Source organism: Cryptomeria japonica, chromosome 10 (assembly GCF_030272615.1).
Source record: "Cryptomeria japonica chromosome 10, Sugi_1.0, whole genome shotgun sequence".
Lineage (NCBI taxonomy): Eukaryota > Viridiplantae > Streptophyta > Pinopsida > Cupressales > Cupressaceae > Cryptomeria > Cryptomeria japonica.
This window is the reverse complement of record NC_081414.1, coordinates 298,371,813-298,391,541: the sequence shown is the minus strand read 5'-3', so window position 1 is coordinate 298,391,541 and position 19,729 is coordinate 298,371,813. Positions and strand designations below refer to the sequence as shown.

At 36.7% G+C, this 19,729-nt stretch overlaps 1 protein-coding gene across 1 annotated transcript in view; it reads right to left on the bottom strand.

The window, feature by feature from the left end:
• The window catches only part of LOC131040861 (uncharacterized), a 72,353-nt gene that overhangs the window by 39,796 nt on the left and 12,828 nt on the right, over positions 1-19,729 (bottom strand). The window contains exon 2 of the mRNA XM_057973818.2: positions 14,153-14,905. Within this exon, the coding sequence (XP_057829801.2) occupies positions 14,153-14,905 (753 nt within the window). The remainder of the gene's footprint in view (positions 1-14,152; positions 14,906-19,729) is intronic.

The following is a 19,729-nucleotide window of genomic DNA, read 5'->3' as shown; positions in this document are numbered from 1 at the left end:
TTAGTGCCTCATCCATCAATGTTCCTACAAAGTCACAGTTTGGTATGGTTGTGCCTCATCCCTTGACTCCTCCATGTGGACTCTTGAAGAAGTGTTCTAATGCTTTGTATATATCCTTTGCAAAGATAAGAAGTTTGGCATGATTCCTCTAGTTATGGGCCAGTGTTAGAGTAGGCTCTTATGATTTTTCTTCCTTTCATTCCTCTCTACTCCTTATTTTCCTATAACATTCTAGGTTCCTCTAGTCCTTTCTTCCTAAAACTCCTAATACTCTTAGCAACCTTCTATTGTATTAGAAGCTTCCTCGATCTACCCTTATCAATGCCTCTTCCTTTGTCCAAAAGGGTCTACCATATATATTCTTTAAAGAAACCGTCCTTACCTTAATCAGCACAAGGGTTGACTATGGGTTTGGGGGAATAATTTCCACATGGGATCTCTTGAGTTTTGGGGACATGTCTTTTAATGACTCTTCATTAGTTAATAAATTTTCATTAGTAAAGCTTGACTTGTATCTTCCATCTCCTTGTTAAATTCCTCTTGAAATTTTTTTAATCTTTCCATGGCATATTCTTGTTCTAAAAAAAAAAATCATTTGAACTCTTATTTCGTTCACCTTCCCCTTCTTGGAATTTTATGATTCTTAAAATCCTTATTCTTTCGCAAACCCACATTACTACTTACCATAGTATGCAAATTCTCCATACCCTTTTAACTCCTCTACCATCCATGTCATCTCTCTCTCTCTCTCTCTCTCTCTCTCTATGGAGATATTTTGATCTAAGTATCCATAATCTCTTTTCATTAATCCTCAAAAGCTTAACCCATATTTCAATCAGTGGTTAAATCTTTTCAGCCCCCTCCACCCACATTCAATTCCACTTGTCCCCACTAAGTGCCTAACCCACTCAAGGGCCAGGACCTAGTTTGTGCTAACAAAAAATAACAATTTCTTCCATAAACATATTTAATCACTTTCCATTGTAATCTCACTCACTACAATTCCCACCCTAGGTTCAGTCCTCTACTTACCACAAACAACTAAGGTCTTGGCAACAAAACCAAATGTTGACAAGAAAATGCAAATTGATTTAGCCCAATGTGATGCATAAGGAAGAGAATCAGAACATGTGTGGTAGGATTACATACTAAACAAAAGAAAATACTCGCATATGCTCATTCACCATACATATAATAAGTCTACATAACTTCTCATAAATTACATATCATATTCTTTCTATATATTCCTCTCTTCTACCCTTTCTATTATCTATTTATCTATCAATTATATTTCTCTTTTATCCTATTCTAAGTGTGGCACATGTAAATGGTTGGTATATCTTTACTAGATATAGAGTCGTGTCCCCACCCTTGTTCCTTTGTAGTGGTGCCTTTCTAGAGTCACCACACAGTCTCTAATGGTACAACAACGTGTTATTTGATTCTAGAGTGACTTCTACTTGCTCCTACCTCTGGGATATGATCCTTCCAATTCCAACCTTAGGCATCCTTGCACGTTTTCTCCATTGGCCTCCAATATCCTGATCGTTCAAGTTTCCAGCCTAATGAGAATAGCTCAGCCACCTTTTAGGTTTTCAATTGAACTATTTTGAATATCAAAATTGGCTCTGTAGCTGTCAACAACATCATTTAAGGCTCTATATTCAATTGATGACAAAGAAATTTTGAACTTTTCCTAACAACTAACTTCAATTTGGTAATTTTCTTAACAACTAACTTCAACTTGGTAATTTTCTAGCTTCATTTAAAACACTTGTAGCTTCAAAGGGTTTGCTTTTTCTTTCTTCTTTACCCCTGCTACACGTGTAGCTGGTCCTAAAACAGTAGGCTATTATGAAGCATAACCTAATATTTTAGGGGCAGCCCTGTCTTTTTTACCTAAAACCCTCATTAGAGTATAAATTAAAAGAAAAACCCTTTCCTTTTAAAAGAGATCCATTCTAAGTATAACTTGAAGAAAATTTAAAATAACCTGACCCTACACCTAAAATGTTAAATCTGCATTCAATCTGTTTTTTCGTCTCAAGTATTAAATGAACCAGAAGAGATATATACAAAAAAATAAAAACCACTTTTTAAAAAACTGTGGCAACAGTATGGCAAACATGACAAGTCGTGATTACTCACAATTAATTGCGAAAGTTTTTGAGTGCAATGCTGATATAGTGCACACCCTTCCACAAGCTACTAGTTACTAGGAACTTGGAAACTTGGAACAGTAATGAAAATTCAACGGGATTCATAACAAGAGTGAGGGTTTGTGGGAGGTAATTTATGATGGGAAAGAATGGCAAGAATGAATAGAGAACCAATACAGATTTTAATAAATCATTGCATTTCCATGAGTTTATTTGTTCTATTCTACTCCATACAGCAACCATAAAAAACTACCACAATCGGGTGAAAAATGGAATGTTGGCATCCCAATTCTAAGCAAAACTATGGCGATTCTAGACGTTTTTCTAGGGTTAACTTGCAGAGATGACCGCACAGATGGGTTGGGCCTTAACGGCAGAATCTCAGGCAGCACAATTGCTTTCCAACAGGGGTAATAGAATTCCTTTGGGTAAGAGAATTACTCCCGAGTAGAAAAGAAAGGCTGAAGTGGAACCAGCTTTCTTCAGGAACCCATGGGAGAGTGAAAGGGAAGAAACAATGAAGCAGAGGGGCTTCAGAGATATGAATCCAGGCAATGTAGGTAGAGGAAAGCTGACGCCATTTAATGGGAGGGGTTTGCTAATGCCAAGAAGCCAAGCAGTGGTCATAGTGTCAGAAGCCCTAAATCCAGCAAAAGTACAGCTAGCGGAAAGAACCTTATACTAAATGGGCTGGTCACAGATATTCTCACACTCTGATCATGAACTGGTGGAAAGAGAGATGGGGGGACAGAGTTAAAGTAAAAGCAATAGCTAATGGTTATTTTATAGTGGAATGTATCTCTTCGTAAGTGAAGACTTTAATTTTGCAGAGTGGCCCGTTAATGATGCAGGAAGGGAGTTTCTTCATAACTAGCTGCGCACCATATTTTAATCACTTTGCCCAGAAGTTGGGCAAGACCCAAAGGTGGGTCAGGCTGCACAATTTACCAATAGAATACTGGAGTGAAGCAGTGTTAAAAATTGTGGGAAATGAACTAGGCTCCTGTGTGAAAGCTGAAGAAGAAACCGAGGAGAAGGAAACGAAGTCATTTTCCAGAATCTGTGTGATTGTGGCCCTCAATGGGAGGTGTTGGGAAGAGTTAGAAATCATCTCAGAATCAAGGGTTTGGAAACAAAAAATAGAAATACATTTTCCAAGATTAGTAGGAGCAACAAAAGAGATCAGCCAACAGCACTCAGGGACAGAGCACATAAAGACTGGATTTACAGCCAGCAGAAACACCAGTAAGTCTGTTAGTGGTATTGAGGTTACCTCAGAAGGGAGAGTAAGCCTGGGTGATATCCTTAAGCAGAAAGAGGTAAGCAGGAGTAGGGTGCTAAAGGAGCAAACAAATATTGCCACTGACACAGTCTTAAGGAAAGAACTCAGTTCGAGCCCTAGTAAAGGGCAGTACTAAGCCATCTCTTCCTTGCTCAGATCCAAGGAAGAGTAAATCAACAGAGTCTCCATTGCCCTTGGCTGCCACTGAAATGGAGATTGTAGCAGGTGTATCTGATTCCATGAGGGTGGAGGCAAAAAGAGGAGATACAAAGCAAGTTATGAGACGAGGAGACTACAATCTCCTCAGCTTTTGAAAAAGGTAAACATATTATGGAGTCAATAGAAGGAAGTAGTAGACATAAATGTAATGGCATTTGAGATAGCCAAAGATCTCTTTGGTTTTTCACCAATTGAGGAGCAAGGGCCAGAAGATGACAGGCAGAATCTTAATATGGGCATTGATGTGGAAGAATATGACCAGGCTCTAATGGAGGGCACTGATGAGGAAGAAACCAAAAGAATGCTTCCTTTGAAAGGCCCAACAGAGGGTTCTGGTTACTTTGTGAAAAGCCCAGGCAAGCTACGAATCAAGGAATTTAAATCTACTAAAGGATCACCAAATTGTGGTAGTAAGAAAAGAGTGGGCAGAAAAACCAACCAGGAAAGATGCAACATCGATGGAGATGGGGAAGGACAAGTGAAGATTACTTGTTTACTCAGATCAGGGAAGGCAGCTCCCCTTCCTGGGGTCAATGAAGCTCATATCCTAGAATGTTAGGGGCTTAAATGCCCTTAACAAACAAAGGGTGGTCAGATGCCATCTTGACATATCAAAAGCAGATGTATTTATGGTTCAAGAGACAAAGTTTACTAGTTTAGAGAGTGATCTTTTGAGTAGAAGGCTTAAGCTTTGGCAAGGGTTGTGGGTGAGTGCTGAAGGAGCTTCAAGTGGCCTAGCTACATTGTGGAACCCTAGACCAGTAAATGTAGAGAAAGTGGCTGCAGCAAAGCAATGGATTAGTTGTATGGTAAGAAGCCTAACATCTAATCTTCAGTTTCTATTAACTAATGTTTATGGACTGGTATCTTGCATTAGTCAAAGAGAAACTTGGTCGGAAATACAATTGTTCATACTAGCTTGGCCAAACTTTTTTCATTTTAGTGGACAAGATTTTAATACCATACTAAGCAGCAGTTATAAAAGAGGAGGGGTAATAAGAAAACTACAATCTCAGAATAATATTGAGGTCTGTACAGAAAGGAAGCAACTGATGGAAATCCTGTACATTCACCTAGAACAATAGAAGAATAGGTTTCACCAATATTGCTGAAAAGCTAGACAGGTTCCCATGGATAAAGTATTACAGGAACCAGATCAGATTAGAACAGCAACAGTAAATTATTTTACAGCGCTTCTAAATAACCAGGAGGGCACAAATCTCTCAGCACAGAGGGAGCTTTTGCAAAACATTCCGCAACTGGTTTCAGAGGAGCAAAATAGAGTACATTTAGGAAGTTTTTCAGAAGAGGCATTTAAAAAAGCAGTGGATATGATGCATCTAGATAAAGCCCTCATACCATATTCATAATAAATCAATAACACATTCATAGCCCTCATTGCAAAAAAAGAACAGGTGGATTCCTTAGATAGCTACAGGCCTATTTTGTTGTGTAACACACTCTATAAAATCATTGCTAAAGTGGTGGCTAACAGGGTGAAGAGAATATTAACAAACCTTATTTCAGAGGAACAAACTCAATCCTAGATGGGTGAATAATTACATGAGGTCCTGCATTCCATTCAGAAAATCAAACAGTCTGCAATGGTAATAAAGCTGGATATCAAAAAGGCTTACAACAAGGTAGACTGGAGATCTCTAATGAAGATATTGGAGGCTTTTTGTTTTGATAAAAATTGGATAGATTGGATCTTTCAATTTGTGGAAAGTCCAAGATTCGCAGTGCTCATTAATAGCTCACCGGAGGGTTTTATTGATGTATCAAGAGGTTTGAGATAGGGAGATCTTATGTCTCCTTTTCTCTTCATCATCATGGTGGAAGCTTTGTGGAGAACCCTGCAGTTAGCAGCAAGTAACAATAAGGTTCACGGCATTAAAGTAATAAGCAACCTTCCTCCTATTTCTCATCAGCAATTTGCTGATGACACCATGCTATTTGGGGCAGCAAAGAGGTCAGAGGCTAGAGGATTTAAAGAGATTTTCAATACCTGTGTAATGTCCCCTTGTTGAAATAGGATTTATTAATAAATAATAATAATAAATTAAAATATAAAAAATTAATATAATTAAGATTTAGTTAAGTTTAATGTCAAAGGCATGAAATGAAAAGTTGTGACTCCCTCAAACATGAGATATAAAAGGGAGAGAAGAGAACTTCATTTGGGAAAAAAGGGGAAAAAGGAATTAAGGAAGCATTAATGGGAAGAAGATAAGAAATTGACTCTTTCAAAGTGGCAGCAATGATGAAAGGTTGTGACCATTTTGAAGGGTGGTAATTGTGAAAGGTTGTGACCATTAAGAAGAGGTGCGACTCTCCCTCACATTGGAGGATATAAAGTGGAGAAGTTTTCATTTGAGAAGGTAGGATCCATGGAATAGAACAAAATATCTGAAGCGTTAAAAGCAGATTCAGGAGCAAACCTAAATCATAATTATAAGAAAATCTGGCAGAATGATATGAACATTTATCAATGAGATCAGAACACGAAAACAAACCTGCAAACAATAATAAAGCAGGCATCTACGGAAAATAGAGGAAACATTTAAATTTACAATCAATAACCAGAGAATCAGACCTGATGGAATAGAAAGGATTCTCATACACACATATATATCTGAGTATAGGTAGCAGATCAGATTGATATAAACAGCAGACTTGCGCATTTAAAGAGTCAAACAACATCTAATTGAATCTGTCTGAATTACTACAGCAGACTGAATATACATAACTGCAATAATTCTACAAGTATATAGGGCAAGATTTAGTGTCCTCCCAAAAGGGGACATTACAACCCGTGAGAGAAAGGAACAAGAGATTATTAAACTGCTAGGATTTAAAAAAGTTAAGTTGCCCGGAACATACCTAGGCCTGCCTTTGGCTAAAGGCATTAGCTCCAGAAGCCTTTGGAATTCATTGATAGATAAGATTGCCAAGAAGATGTCTTCATGGAAGGGCAGATGGTTGTCATGGGGTGGAAGGAAGACTATGTTAAAGGCATTCATAACATCAATTCCAATTTATTTCACATCATGTCTTCCTCTCCCACCAAACTTGTCACATAAGATGAATCAGATTATGAAAAAAATTCTTTTGGCAAGGTACTACAAAGGAGGATAAGATAACTTTGATTGGATGGGATAAAGTTTACAAATCTAAGGAAGCTGGGGGGCAGGTATCAAGAAATTAGCTTGGTATAACAAAGCCTTGGGGGCCAAAGTGGTTTGGAGGATGCACAAAGAACCAAATGCAAAATGGGCAAAAATTCTTCAATATAAATATTTAGAGATGGAGAGGGAGTCAAGTATCCTGACAACTTCGAACACTCTGAAGGGTCCTCGGATGTGGAACTTCATGAGAGAGCGCAAAGTTTTAGTTTCAGATTACCTTACTTGGGTAGAACAGATTTGTTTTGTGAAGATTCCTGAGGTGGATATGATGCTATAGATAAAATCGAAATATTGCATTCTTCCAAACCATTTTTAAAATAATGTTGGGGCTCTCATGTCAAAGATTGCATGATACTCGAATGGAAGGATGAAGTTTGCAGCTGGGTTTGGAAATCAATGGTTGACATAGGGTTACCACATGAGAAGATTTCACTTTTAGAAGGGATACTTAAAGATAGAGCTATCAACTCGAGAGAAGCACAAGATACAATAAAATGGAATGAGTTCAAATCAGGCCAATCTAAAGTCAAGGAAGCGTAAATGAAGCTAGAAAGAGAAGCAAATTATGAGGAATCAGTATTACCACTGACATTATGTTGGAATAAACAGTGTTTACCAAGAGTAGGGACATTCACTTGGGCAGCTAGTCAGAAGAAAATCCTCACAGCTGAGACAAAGATGGAATGTCATGGCCCTTCTTGTAATGTCCCCATTTTGAGATAGGATTTCATAATAAATAATAATAATAACTTATTATAATATAATATAATATAATTAAAATGTTATTAAGTTAATGAATGGTCAAAAGGCATGGAATGAAGAGTTGTGACTCTCTCAAAAATGAGATATAAGAGGGAGAAGAGATCATTTGACAAAGGAGAAGGAAGAAAAGAAAGAAGCAGGTGAATCAAGGAAGAGTCAATGGAAGAAGGAAGGAATATGAAGTAAATAAGGAAGTGCCTCTTCCAAAGGAGGGCAGAAACTATGAAAGGTTGCATCTCTTTCAAGGGGTGTTGATTGTAAAAGGTTGTGACTCTTTGAAAAGGTGGTGATTGTAAAAGGTTATGACGCTTTCGAAGGGCAAGAATGTTGAAGGAGTGTGCCTTCTAAATCACAATGGAAGATATTAAGGGAAAAAGGTCTCATTTGAGGAGAGGCGGAGGAGAGAACAATTGGGAACAAATATATTATTCTAAAAGGGAGTAATGAAGGGTGGTGACCCAGTGATAAGGGAGTAATGAAGGGTGGTGACCCAAGTCTTATGAAGGGTGCTGACTCTTTTACCAATGAAGTATAAAGAGATCATTCAATCATTCAATGATCACTTATCAAGCAACAATCAATCAGAAAATCATTCAAATCAAGCAACAATCAATCAGAAAATCATTCTATAATATCCCCTTCTCAGTGATCATTCAAGTGTTGATTAGCCTATTCCTCTGTCACTCCGGTAGGCTAATTTGGAGATATAAGGGATGAGACGTTGGCATTGTCAATTATTTATTGATGGAGAAATAAATAATATTATTTTGAACCCATAAAGTAATATAATAAAGGAAAAGTCACTTTTCATAATAAAAATAAAGTGACTCAAGTTATGAAATAAAGTCATAAAGTGACTTTATTAAGAAGGTAATAAAATATAAAGTGACTTTATCATGAAGGCAAAGTTATAAAATGAATTTATAACATTTATTAAGCCTTCTAAAAGTGGGACAAACTTCTTGGAGGAGGGAAAAGTTTATTAAAAATCACACATTGTGATTTTGAGGTCCAAAAGTGATTTAATAAATCTATTTAAGGGTTTCCCTCCTCCAAGGATTATGATATGTTGATTTGATACTTGATAATTTCTCCATTGTTGCTGGTTTGACAGTAGCAGCCATATCTGAGGATGGAAACCCTTGGATATTCGCAAGTTGGATGAAAACCCAACACTACTTGAGAGGTGGGCTCAGTCAGGGTTCATTTTAATCCGGTTTAGAAGTAGATTTTCTGGCTGGGGCAATTGTGTAGTAGCAGCTTCTCCAATTTTGCATAGTAATCATTCTTCATATTGCAGCAATTATTTGTAGACTTGGTTGATATTGATTCCTCCTTGCATGTTGGTATTGGCGCATCTCTATGACTGCAGCTACATATTGCATAGGTCTCTCTTCTTGCATGTCATTCAATCTTCTTCTGTATGTTTCAAATGATCATGCATGTTTTATATCAGAATCATTATCAATAGATTTGTCTTTGTAACATACTTATTTCCTTGGAAATCTATATTTTTTCCTTGCATGTTTAGTTTGCATGTTTGCATGTTGTTACTTTGCAATGAAATGGAGCAAAACATGGCAAAAATCAAAACCCAAATCAGAATTGAAACAATATCCTAGTTCAAGATATTTCAGTGGTATCAAAGCTAGTGATCTTGCCATCTTGTTAGGGTTTCAGCACTGCATGTCAGATTTTGCAGTCACATGTGTGTCGGATGTTATTGCATGTCAATTGGTGAATACCCAGATAATTGCATGTCAGCTTGGTCAACTTGAATGTCAGTTTTCGTGACTACCCATATCCTGCATCTCAATTTGGCGACTACCCAGATAGTTGCATGTTGATTCTCAGTGTTGCATGTTTGTGGGTTTTGTTGCATGTCACTGGAAATGAGTAATGTAGCAGAGTATCTTGTCAACTTTTGGGTACGAATTCAGTTTGAAATCAATTGTTTCAGCCACATACAACAAGTTTATAAAAGGTCACAACAATGGGTAAAATTATAGATGGAAGATTGCAACCTACTTTCATTCCGAAATCAGCATCACATACAACAAGCATAGTTCCAGGACTCGTCAAGACTCTCTGATTCCTGGTGAGTCCCAAGTCAAGTGACCCTAGCCGAGTCTCAAGAATTTGGGACTCTCCAAGAACTCACTCAAGGTGAGACTCACTAGAAACTGGTTTTTTGCCAAAACCTGCCAAGTTTTTGCCGAGTCTTGCCAGATTTTTGTCGAGTCCCGGTTTAGGTCAGCCTTGCCGAGTCCGCGCCGAATCTGAGTCTTGTTTCTATGACAGCAGGTGTAGAAAAGGTTACAACAATGGATAAAGGTGATACAAGTAAATCAAGGAAGGATAGAAGGGATAGTATAAGTCCACAAAAAATTGATCGACATATGGACGAGCTTATGAATCGTATGAATGACTTCATTCAAGCATTTCAAAAATATCAATCGGATATGTTATTATTGTTAGAGAAATTGCTTTTGGAGGAAGAAGATGAGAAAATGGATAAGAGGCATACCAACAATAAGCACATTGAAGTCACTAATGATGAGAATATAGATCATTCCAATGATGCTTATTCAAAAAATTCATTTGAAGGAGAGGTACATGAGACTTGTGGCAGCCATAGTGACACGGCTGAAAGGTATGAGGTTAATTATGATTTTGTTATGCATCATAACAGCAATTCATTTAGTTCGCATGATCCATTACCTGAACATGCATCTACAAGTATGGATTTTGTGACTAATAAGGATGACAAAATAGTAGCCATGTGTTGATTGTAACTAGGGGTGTAGGGGTTCGGATTGCCTTAAGGCAACATCCGAACCCCTTTTAGGACCGGGTCCTACCCTAAAATAACGTGACCCCATCCTTATTCACCATGCCACGCTAAATAAATTCCAAAATAACTTTAGCGCCAAAAATAATAAGGAGGCCGAGGCCGACTTGAAAGGAATAAAGATGCATATAAGTAAATGACAATTTGCAAATCATTTCAATCAAGTTTAATCATATCAAAAAAAAGGCGATTTAGCTCTGCTGTGCGAACTTATTTAGCTTGGTGCGAAATTGTCCAAAGGGACATAGTAGATTTTGATGCAAGACATTCAAGCATACAAGGACAGATCTGATATGTGAAGATCAGATTCGAGCTAAGTATTGTACTTATATTTTAGAGGAGAATATATAATCTGACCTGTGGGTCTTTCATGCTGGGTTTTTCCTCCTTGGAGGTTTTCCCAGGGTATGCTTGCTTGTCTTCTATTCTATTTCTGATTTATGTTGGCTTACTAAATATTGCAAATCTGATTACAATCTAGGGCACAACTTAATCTATGTTGGTTTCCTAAAATACTACAAATCTGATTACAATCTAGAGCACGATTTAATCTATGTTGGTTTACTAAAATACTGCAAATCTGAATACAACCTAGGGCATAATCGATTAGATAAATCTGGTTAACATACCTAGGGTTTAAAATAACACCATGGGTACAAATTCAGATTTAAGCAATGTTGAAAGAGACGTTGTTCATACATATGAAGGTTTTGTGGATCAAAGACTTCTAGCACGGCATGATTTAAATGATCAATCTATGGTTGAGGAAGAATATGTGGAAGAGTGTGGAAAAGAACATTATTTCAGATTGGAAAGACTTAACCCATCACGAAGAACTCAAGGAATCCACCTATGATTCGGCATCACACCATCATGACTCTTGGGTAGGACATAATGCTTCAAAATAGGAATTTTGTGAAGAAGAGATCAAGGAGGTAGCTGATTTTGAGAGGCATTACTTGGAATGCAAATCAGAAAAACAATTGTCTAAGGCAGCCACACCTGTGGGGCAACTTTCACATGAAGATGCAAATTTTGATCATGAGATAGGTGCTATAACTTTTGGATCAATCAACAATGATATGCATAAGGAGGAGCTCGTAGATCTAAGCTACTTGCAAGGTATGACAGCCCTTAGTAAGTTTGATATTCCTTGTTCTGTACATGATTACATTGGAGGAATACTTGTTAAGATCATATGAGGCATATTGTCTCAGAGAGATGATTATAGAGACTAAGAGATTGCCTAGCAAGAAGATCCTACAATTTGATAATGTTTGGTTTGTCATGGATACTTCATCATGGAGTTGGTTGGAGGCAACAAACATAACAGCTAAGGAGGTGCAGGTATGGATCAGTTTTATGATAGCTAAGGCAGCTAGGAGAACATGTGACTTCTTCTTGAGGGGGTCGAATGGTAGTGAATCCTTGTTTGTTGATGATAGCAAAAATCAAAACCCAAATCAGATTTGAAACAATATCCTAGTTCATGATATGTCACATTCTATCAAATCAGCATCAAATATTCCAATCATTCAAGCATGGAAGACTAGACAAAGAAGGCTGCAGCGATATTCACTTCAGCGGTGCAATTACAAATTCTGTTGGTATGATGCATATGTAACCTTTTATATCTGCTCTTTCCAGAATTAATGCATGTGTCTACCTCTGCATATATACGTCGAATTATATGTTGCTGATAATACTGCTCATATATGTTCTGCGAAGGCATCTGACTGAATATTCTGTAATTGTCTGAAACTTATATGTATAATTGCTTATAATCTGAATGTATTGTAGCCATGATAGAAGAGGAAAGATTAACAGTAGGGGAAAAGCGTTGGAGTCACCTTCTAGACACGCCACGTCATGGTATATGACCAGAGAGTCCCATGAGGCCAAAGGACTATGAAGGGTGGATTTTCCGGGCACCCTGTGGTAAACTGCCCTCACTATCATGGTGAATGTCTGATATTCAATCTTAGGAAGAAAGATATCGGTGACACGATTGAGGGGAACAGTGATAGGATACCTCACCAGGTATGCCACCTCATTTTGGCAAGGGCCACATGAGACCAAGGGGGACAAGGTCTGCCCTTGGGCTTGGGTTAGAAGGTCTCTAGGGCACCCTATCAACTCACACTGTCTGAGCTTCCCAATGGTAAAATCTATGTATGTTGTGCTTTCAAAATATATATAGACATATATATGCCATTACTTCCTAAATGAGATCATCTGTTTTTTTAATGAGTTATAATTATGAAACAATCTCTAACTTGCTAGCAGAACTTTCACCACAATTTAAGGTACTCTCTAAAACCTTTTCTTAACTCGAACTTGTGATCTAGGGCAGAATCTAGACACTTATAATTTAGGGACATCGCACTTCTATATGTCATTGGTGTAAAAGTAGTGAAGAAACAGTAGATCATTTGCTGCTTAGATGTCCTTTCTACCAGAAATGCTAGAAATGGTTATGTGCCAGATTAGGGTGGAATGGAGCCATTCCAAATGACATTAAGTCCCTCTTTACCTATTTGCCTATCTTAAAAAGAAAGACATCATATGCTGGCCTTTCGGTTATCAGTCCATCAATACTAACATGGGAAATATGGAAAGAAAGGAACAGAAGAACATTTCAGGATAAGGAGCTATTAAAGGCTTCCTTCTTGAACAAGGCAGAAGCAGCTATATTGTAAGTAATGAATGATAGACTGAGAGAGCTTAATTGGAAGGAGTCTTCTTTTAGTGAGAGATGCATAGAAATTGGCATGGTCTGAAGGTTCCTCATATTCAGGGTCCAGGTGGATCAGAATCTCAGAGCAGAGGCGATTTGGGAGGTGCTACAGTCTGGTTGGTACAAAATGAACTTCGATGGAGCCTCAAGGGGTAATCCCGGACTGTCTGGCGCAGGGTGTGTAATTAGAAATCAGACTGATGCACGGTGTGTGTACTGGCGAAACCTCTGGTTCCAGGGACCAATAATGCAGCAGAATTTCAATCTTTAATTATGGGTTTACAAAAATGCAGGGAAATAAAATTGGAAAGAGTTATAGTGGAAGGAGATTCTTCCCTAGTTATCAATGCTCTCAGACTTGGACAAATGTTCAATTGGAAACTGAAAGCTATGCTAAAAATGGCACTGGAGAGCTACAGAAAGATGAGATTTGTAGCAGCAAATCACATTTTCCGTGAAGTTAATGGCGAGGCAGATCAACTTGCTAATTCTGCAGCAGATGGCATCAAGATTAACAAGATTTTCTGAGTCAGCCTTTGCTGGTTATATGTTGTCCAATTACAGGTGGCAGGTCTGAAATACACAACTTTCAGAGCTTGTCCCTCTTTGCTTCTGCTGTGTATATTGTTCTGGCTGTATTGTGTAATCAGCACTGGTTCCCTTTTAGGAATTTCTGCCTACAGAGCGTTAACTTGTGTCTACTGGACTTTAGAACAAATACTTCAGCAATATGAATGGAAATTTTCAGTTTGTAAATGATAAGTATTGGCTGGAGGTTGGGGCATTGCCCTCAGACTGTAATATCTTTGAATTAATAAAATTAACCTCTTCTTACGGATCAAGGAAAAAAAAACTACCAAGAATACGTATAGAGAATAATTTCAGTTATATGCCAAAAAATTTCTTTCATATGCATAGAATTGTCACATGTGAGCAGCAAAACATGATCACCACCTGAATTCCATCTCGAAACATGTAAGTGATTTCAATAATATCAGTGTTTGGGTAGCCGTCAAGGCCACTTCCAGCTTCTTTACTTGTGATGGGAATGTATCGGATGGACATCTTTCCTGGAGGCTGGGTCCCCGTGATCACACCATAGACTGTCAAACATGCTGGACAAGTTGGTCGACCTTTTAACCATGTTATTAAGCATTCTCTGTGGAAAATATGATGACATTTATCCAGTTCAACAGCTTCTTCATCTTGTAAACTGCTAAGACAGATTGAACAATTTTCCCCATCCTTCGGATTAGGGCAGTCAATCAAGTACGTATATTCAGAGTCTGAACTCTTCAACAGTTTTGATTCCTCCTTTGCTACCTGTATCTGTGAAACTGTACTTGCAGAACAAGAATTGCATCCTCCCATTGCTGTGGATGCAACAAATCCTGGATGATTTAGAAGATACGTTCGCCTACGAACAATCCTATATATTTTGGTCCGTATGTTGTATTCTATTGCATCTGCTTCAAACAACATACAATAATGTCGACCACTTAGTTCAAAGAATATGCCAGCAGAGCCATCTGGTTGGTTACTCGTCCGGCTATGTATAGAATCAAGCCATGCTGTCTCAAATTTAGATGTAAGTTGATTATCATATGTGTGCCACAGCTTTCTCTCTGCATCCCACCATTCCCAAATATTAGTTTGACTCCCAGAATGTCTCCTTACTGACCGCTCTCTCTGAGTTGTAAGATTGACCTGCAAGTATAACCATTAATAATTATTAATTCAAGAAGCATATCCATTTCCAACTAGCGATGATATTCAAGTTTAAATGCTTTGTAGATGACTATGATCTCTTTTACTTTTTTAAACTACAGTAATAATGTTCAATGCAAACTAATATGTAACTACCTGCTTCAATCTTTTAATTTTTAACATTCTTGAAAACTCTCAAACCAAAGGTGGAAGTGCCATGATTTGATGAATATCATCACTTGTTTGAAAACAGGCAGACACACTATACATGCTGATATCAACACAAGCGCAAAGATGAAAAAGACAGTGTAGGACTTTATGAAATGCAGATTATGGTTATAGCATTTACTTAAGCTTTTACTGAAATACCATAATTTATTTACAGCATTGCCTCCTTGCTCCTGACCTATGCAAGTCAAAAATTAATAAGTCTAAGTGGATAAGGAGAAATAGTAGAGATATTTTCCATACTACTTACTAGATTAGTAGATTATACTAATTTTGATGAAAATAATGGATCTGGAACTCTTTAAAACGAAACATTGTTTACCTATCCTCTTAATAGAACCATATCATTGCTACAAATATTGGAACCAAATCTAGCATAGATGCACGGTTAACATGTTAAAAATACAAATTATTCAGAAAAAGGCTTGTCAAGTACGTAAAATGTAAACCTGTGGACAGAACTAGGCATAATCAAAAATGAGATTATATGCAGCCAGATTTTTATTTTATTAGCAAAGGAGAATTTTAAATACAGGAAGTTTTTCCAAACTGTAAAATACTGTCTTTTATTAACTCCCAAACTGACAAGAACTGGACCATGATAGCCACTACCCAAGGCTAATAACCAAGCATGATTTATTTTAGATCGGCTTTAACGCAACTCAACAAGAAAATTAGTCATTATGTGTTCTGATTGTAACATCTAGCAGTGGGCTATGCATTGGCTGCCAACTATCTGTTTACATGTAATGTCCCCTTTTTGAAATAGGATTTAATAATAAATAATAATATATTAAATATAAAAAAAATAATAATATAAAATAAAATATAATATAATTTCAAAATATAAATTTAATTAAGTTTAATGAATGGTCAAAGGGCAACAAATAAAGAGTTATGACTATTGGAGGATTAAAGGTATAAAAGGAGTGAATCAGTCATCAACATGGAAAGGAATAGAAGAAAATACAAGTGAATTGAGGTACTGTAAAAAATAGATAATTATTTTTAAGAAACAGCAATTAAGGATAAATAGTTATGAATCTTTCAAAGGGTAAAAATAGTGAAAAGGTGTGACTTCCTCCCAATTTTATGATATAACCAAATCATTTGGAGGGGCATCAATTCAAAGCAGAAATTCAAAAATGACACTCACCAGTGAAGTAATCCAGGAGATTAATAAAAAAATATATTATTCTCAAAAGGCAACAATGAAGGGTGGTGACTCATTTCTTGTGAAAGGTGGTGACTCTTTCACCAATAAAATATAAAGAAGAGATCATTCCAAGTATTCAATCATCACTCTATCAATTCGGCAATCATTCAATCATCACTCACCAATAGATCGAATCAGCAATTATTAAATAATGACTCATGAATCCCGCAAAGGATATCATTCAATTATCCAACAATCATCAGTGGAGATTCATCAATTTAGAAATTCATCATCAAATATCAATTCATTCAACCATACAAATCCAGAAATCAATCAACAATCATTTTAGAATATCAATTTACGATCATCTACAATCAATAAAATAATTCAGTGAAGAATTCCAGAAATACACTCAACAATACATATAATTTTGGAGATTCATTCAAGAATTATTCCCAAGAACATTCAAATATTATTCAAGGGATTGATTGTCAATCCATCAAGAATATAAATCAGCAATAATCTTGTAAATATACCAACTCATCAATTTTGAATTCTAATAAGTACTTGCAAACCGTACAGGGTCCAGGCCCATGGGTGGGCTAAGGTTTGGAAGGACAGGGTTTTTCCTACCCTTTGGCGAGCTCGGGACAATGTCCGGGCTCATGGTGTGAGATAGGGTTTGCAGGGGCAAGGTCTTTTTCCTACCACTGACAAATAGGGATGGGGTCCTTGGTTTTGTCACTGTTGAGTTAGGGATGGGGACTTTTAGCTCAGCAGATTTGCAAGGTATTTACAGGGAATTCAAGATTTAATCAACTTGGGTATTGTGCAATGATGTATTGACTTTAATACATTCATATAGATTGCAATTCCTGATAAAACTACTATATCTTGACTGAATTCTATTAATTTAAAGAATATCCCAAAAAGGGGACATTACATTACAGATTTGCAAGAAGTACAGAAAGAATGACAGTTGTTAAACTCAGCCCAGTGCCCCATGTCTTTTATACTCTATATTTTATGATATTTTCAGGAAATACAAAAGGACTAACAAATTTTCAAATTTTATCAAAACTCTAAACGTTGAATTGAGTAATGTCTGTTGTTGCTGAACTCAGCCCTGTCTCCCATATTTTCCATGTTCCAAGGATAATGACACAACTAGGTTCTGTGTGAAATGAATGGCACTCTCCAACAGAGAATGCACAATTTTTTTAGGACAAAATCGACGAACCCCAAACACAATTTTTGAGGAGAAAAATATCAATCAAAACCCAACACGATTTTTGAGAAGAAAAATCGATCAGAACCCTGAAACGATTTTTGAGGAAAAAATTGAACAAAACCTAGAACACGAAACACCACATTTTTGTTGGAAAAACATGAAAAAACCTCCGATTTTTTCTGACAAAAAATCAGAAAACGTTTCAGAATTTTTTATTTTTTTTAAGGAGAAAAATTATAAAAACCCACCAAATAATTTCGAGGAAAAATTATGAAAACCCAGAATAATTTTTTTCCTTACAAAAAAATCAACGAATAATTTTAGAAAAAACCATCACTATTTTTTTATGGACAAAAATTAGAAAACCCACAAATAATTTTTTTAAGGGAAAAAATTATTAAAAAAAACCACAGAGATCGCACAACAAAATGACCATAGACTTCGTGTAGATCACAGCTCAAAACGCAGATCACAGAAAACAAAACAGGTGGAGAAAACAAAACGGGTGCAGGAAACCCTAGCGCAGCAACATAAAATGTAGATCCGTCATGAACAAATGCAGCCGAAGAAAAAACAGCACATGAACAAAAGCCATGGAAAACAAATGGTGCACAGTGGCGTCGCCCAGATCCGCAAAAAAAAGGAACTCACTGCAAAACTCAACCCATGAACTAGCATCACACGGGCAAACAGAAAACAAAGTCCGTCGCAAAATAGATGCAAAAAACGTCATGAAAACAGGCCCGTGAACAGAGATCCTGAATTCTTCTCACGTCTCAAGAGAAATATGAAACGTGGAGGACAAAAAAATGTGACTGAGCGTCTTCAACCAAGCCTTGACCTGCGAAAAATAGACGAAATCGGCAGCATTCACAAGCATGAAAAACCAACAAACAAAAAACAACCTCAAATCTGCAAATCAAAGAAACCCTTGATTTTGCACTGCGAACCAAAAACACCATGAACGCACAGAAATGCTCACGTGAATTTCAGAAAGAAAAATGTGAATTACAGAGGAAAAAAAACCCAAAAAAACTCTAGGTTTCAAAAACACAATTTTTCATAAAAAATCTGGAAATAAATTCCAAGTAAAGGTTTCGAATTTTTATTTAAAAAAATCGCCAAATCCTATCATGTGAATTTAAGAAAGAAAAATGTCAATTACAAAGGAAAAAATACCCAAAAAAAACTAATTTTTCACAAAAAATCATTCAAAAAGAATCTGAAATAAATTCCAGGAAAAGGCTTCGAATTTTTATTTAAAAAATTTGCCAAATCCTATAAAACCCCATCAACTCACTCAGATACCATGAAAAATTAGTTGCTCAAATAAACTATGTATTCAATGTATTAACAAAGGAGACGATGGCTCCTTCGATAGAGCTTACAAGACAATGTTTCTAAAAAGAAACAATCGTTAACAAGAGTTACAAATAACGCTAAAAATAGAGACTACCTTGCTAACTCTAAGACTATAAAAAAAGAACTCAAGATGACAACTAAGACGACAACTAAGATGACCATTATTGAATAATATAATATTATTTTAATATAATTTTTTGGTTGTGCACGACAAAGTTTTCATGTTGGGTGTCTATTCTTGGCTCCCTAACCATGCGAAGAAACTTTGATTGTCATGACTATGGCTTGATGTGCTTATGTTGGATGCTTGGATTTAGTCCATGGCATTGGGAGACACTGTTTTTTAGCCCCAAATGCATGTAGGCTATGGAGTTGATCATTGGATGATCTAAAAGCTTTGGAATAGTCTAGCTCCTTCGTATACTTGTACATGGTGGTGGTTGTGGAGTTGACTTACAAATAGGCCTGGAATTCTTGGACCTCTCCTTCCTTTTGGTTGGCATGTCTCAATTTCAAGTTGACTGGATTTGAGGGGTTTGTAGATTTTTTGTTCCAAATCTATGGTTATGCTTACCTATGTAATTCCATTGTTTTGGTTTAGCTATTCTAGTGTTTTTCAGACTTGTGGATTTTTTAGATGATAAGTATATATGAAATGACATAGCAGTTTTGTTCATTTTACATGGTTAATCAAAATTTGTGGATTTATCTGCAAATAAACTATTTTTCAAAATATGATTCCCTATGGCCATTTTTGGATGTAACATAGTTACAAATATGCATGTATGCTTTGTGCATGGTGAGATGAAGTTTGTAACTTTCTCAATGTGGAGATGTTGGTATGTGA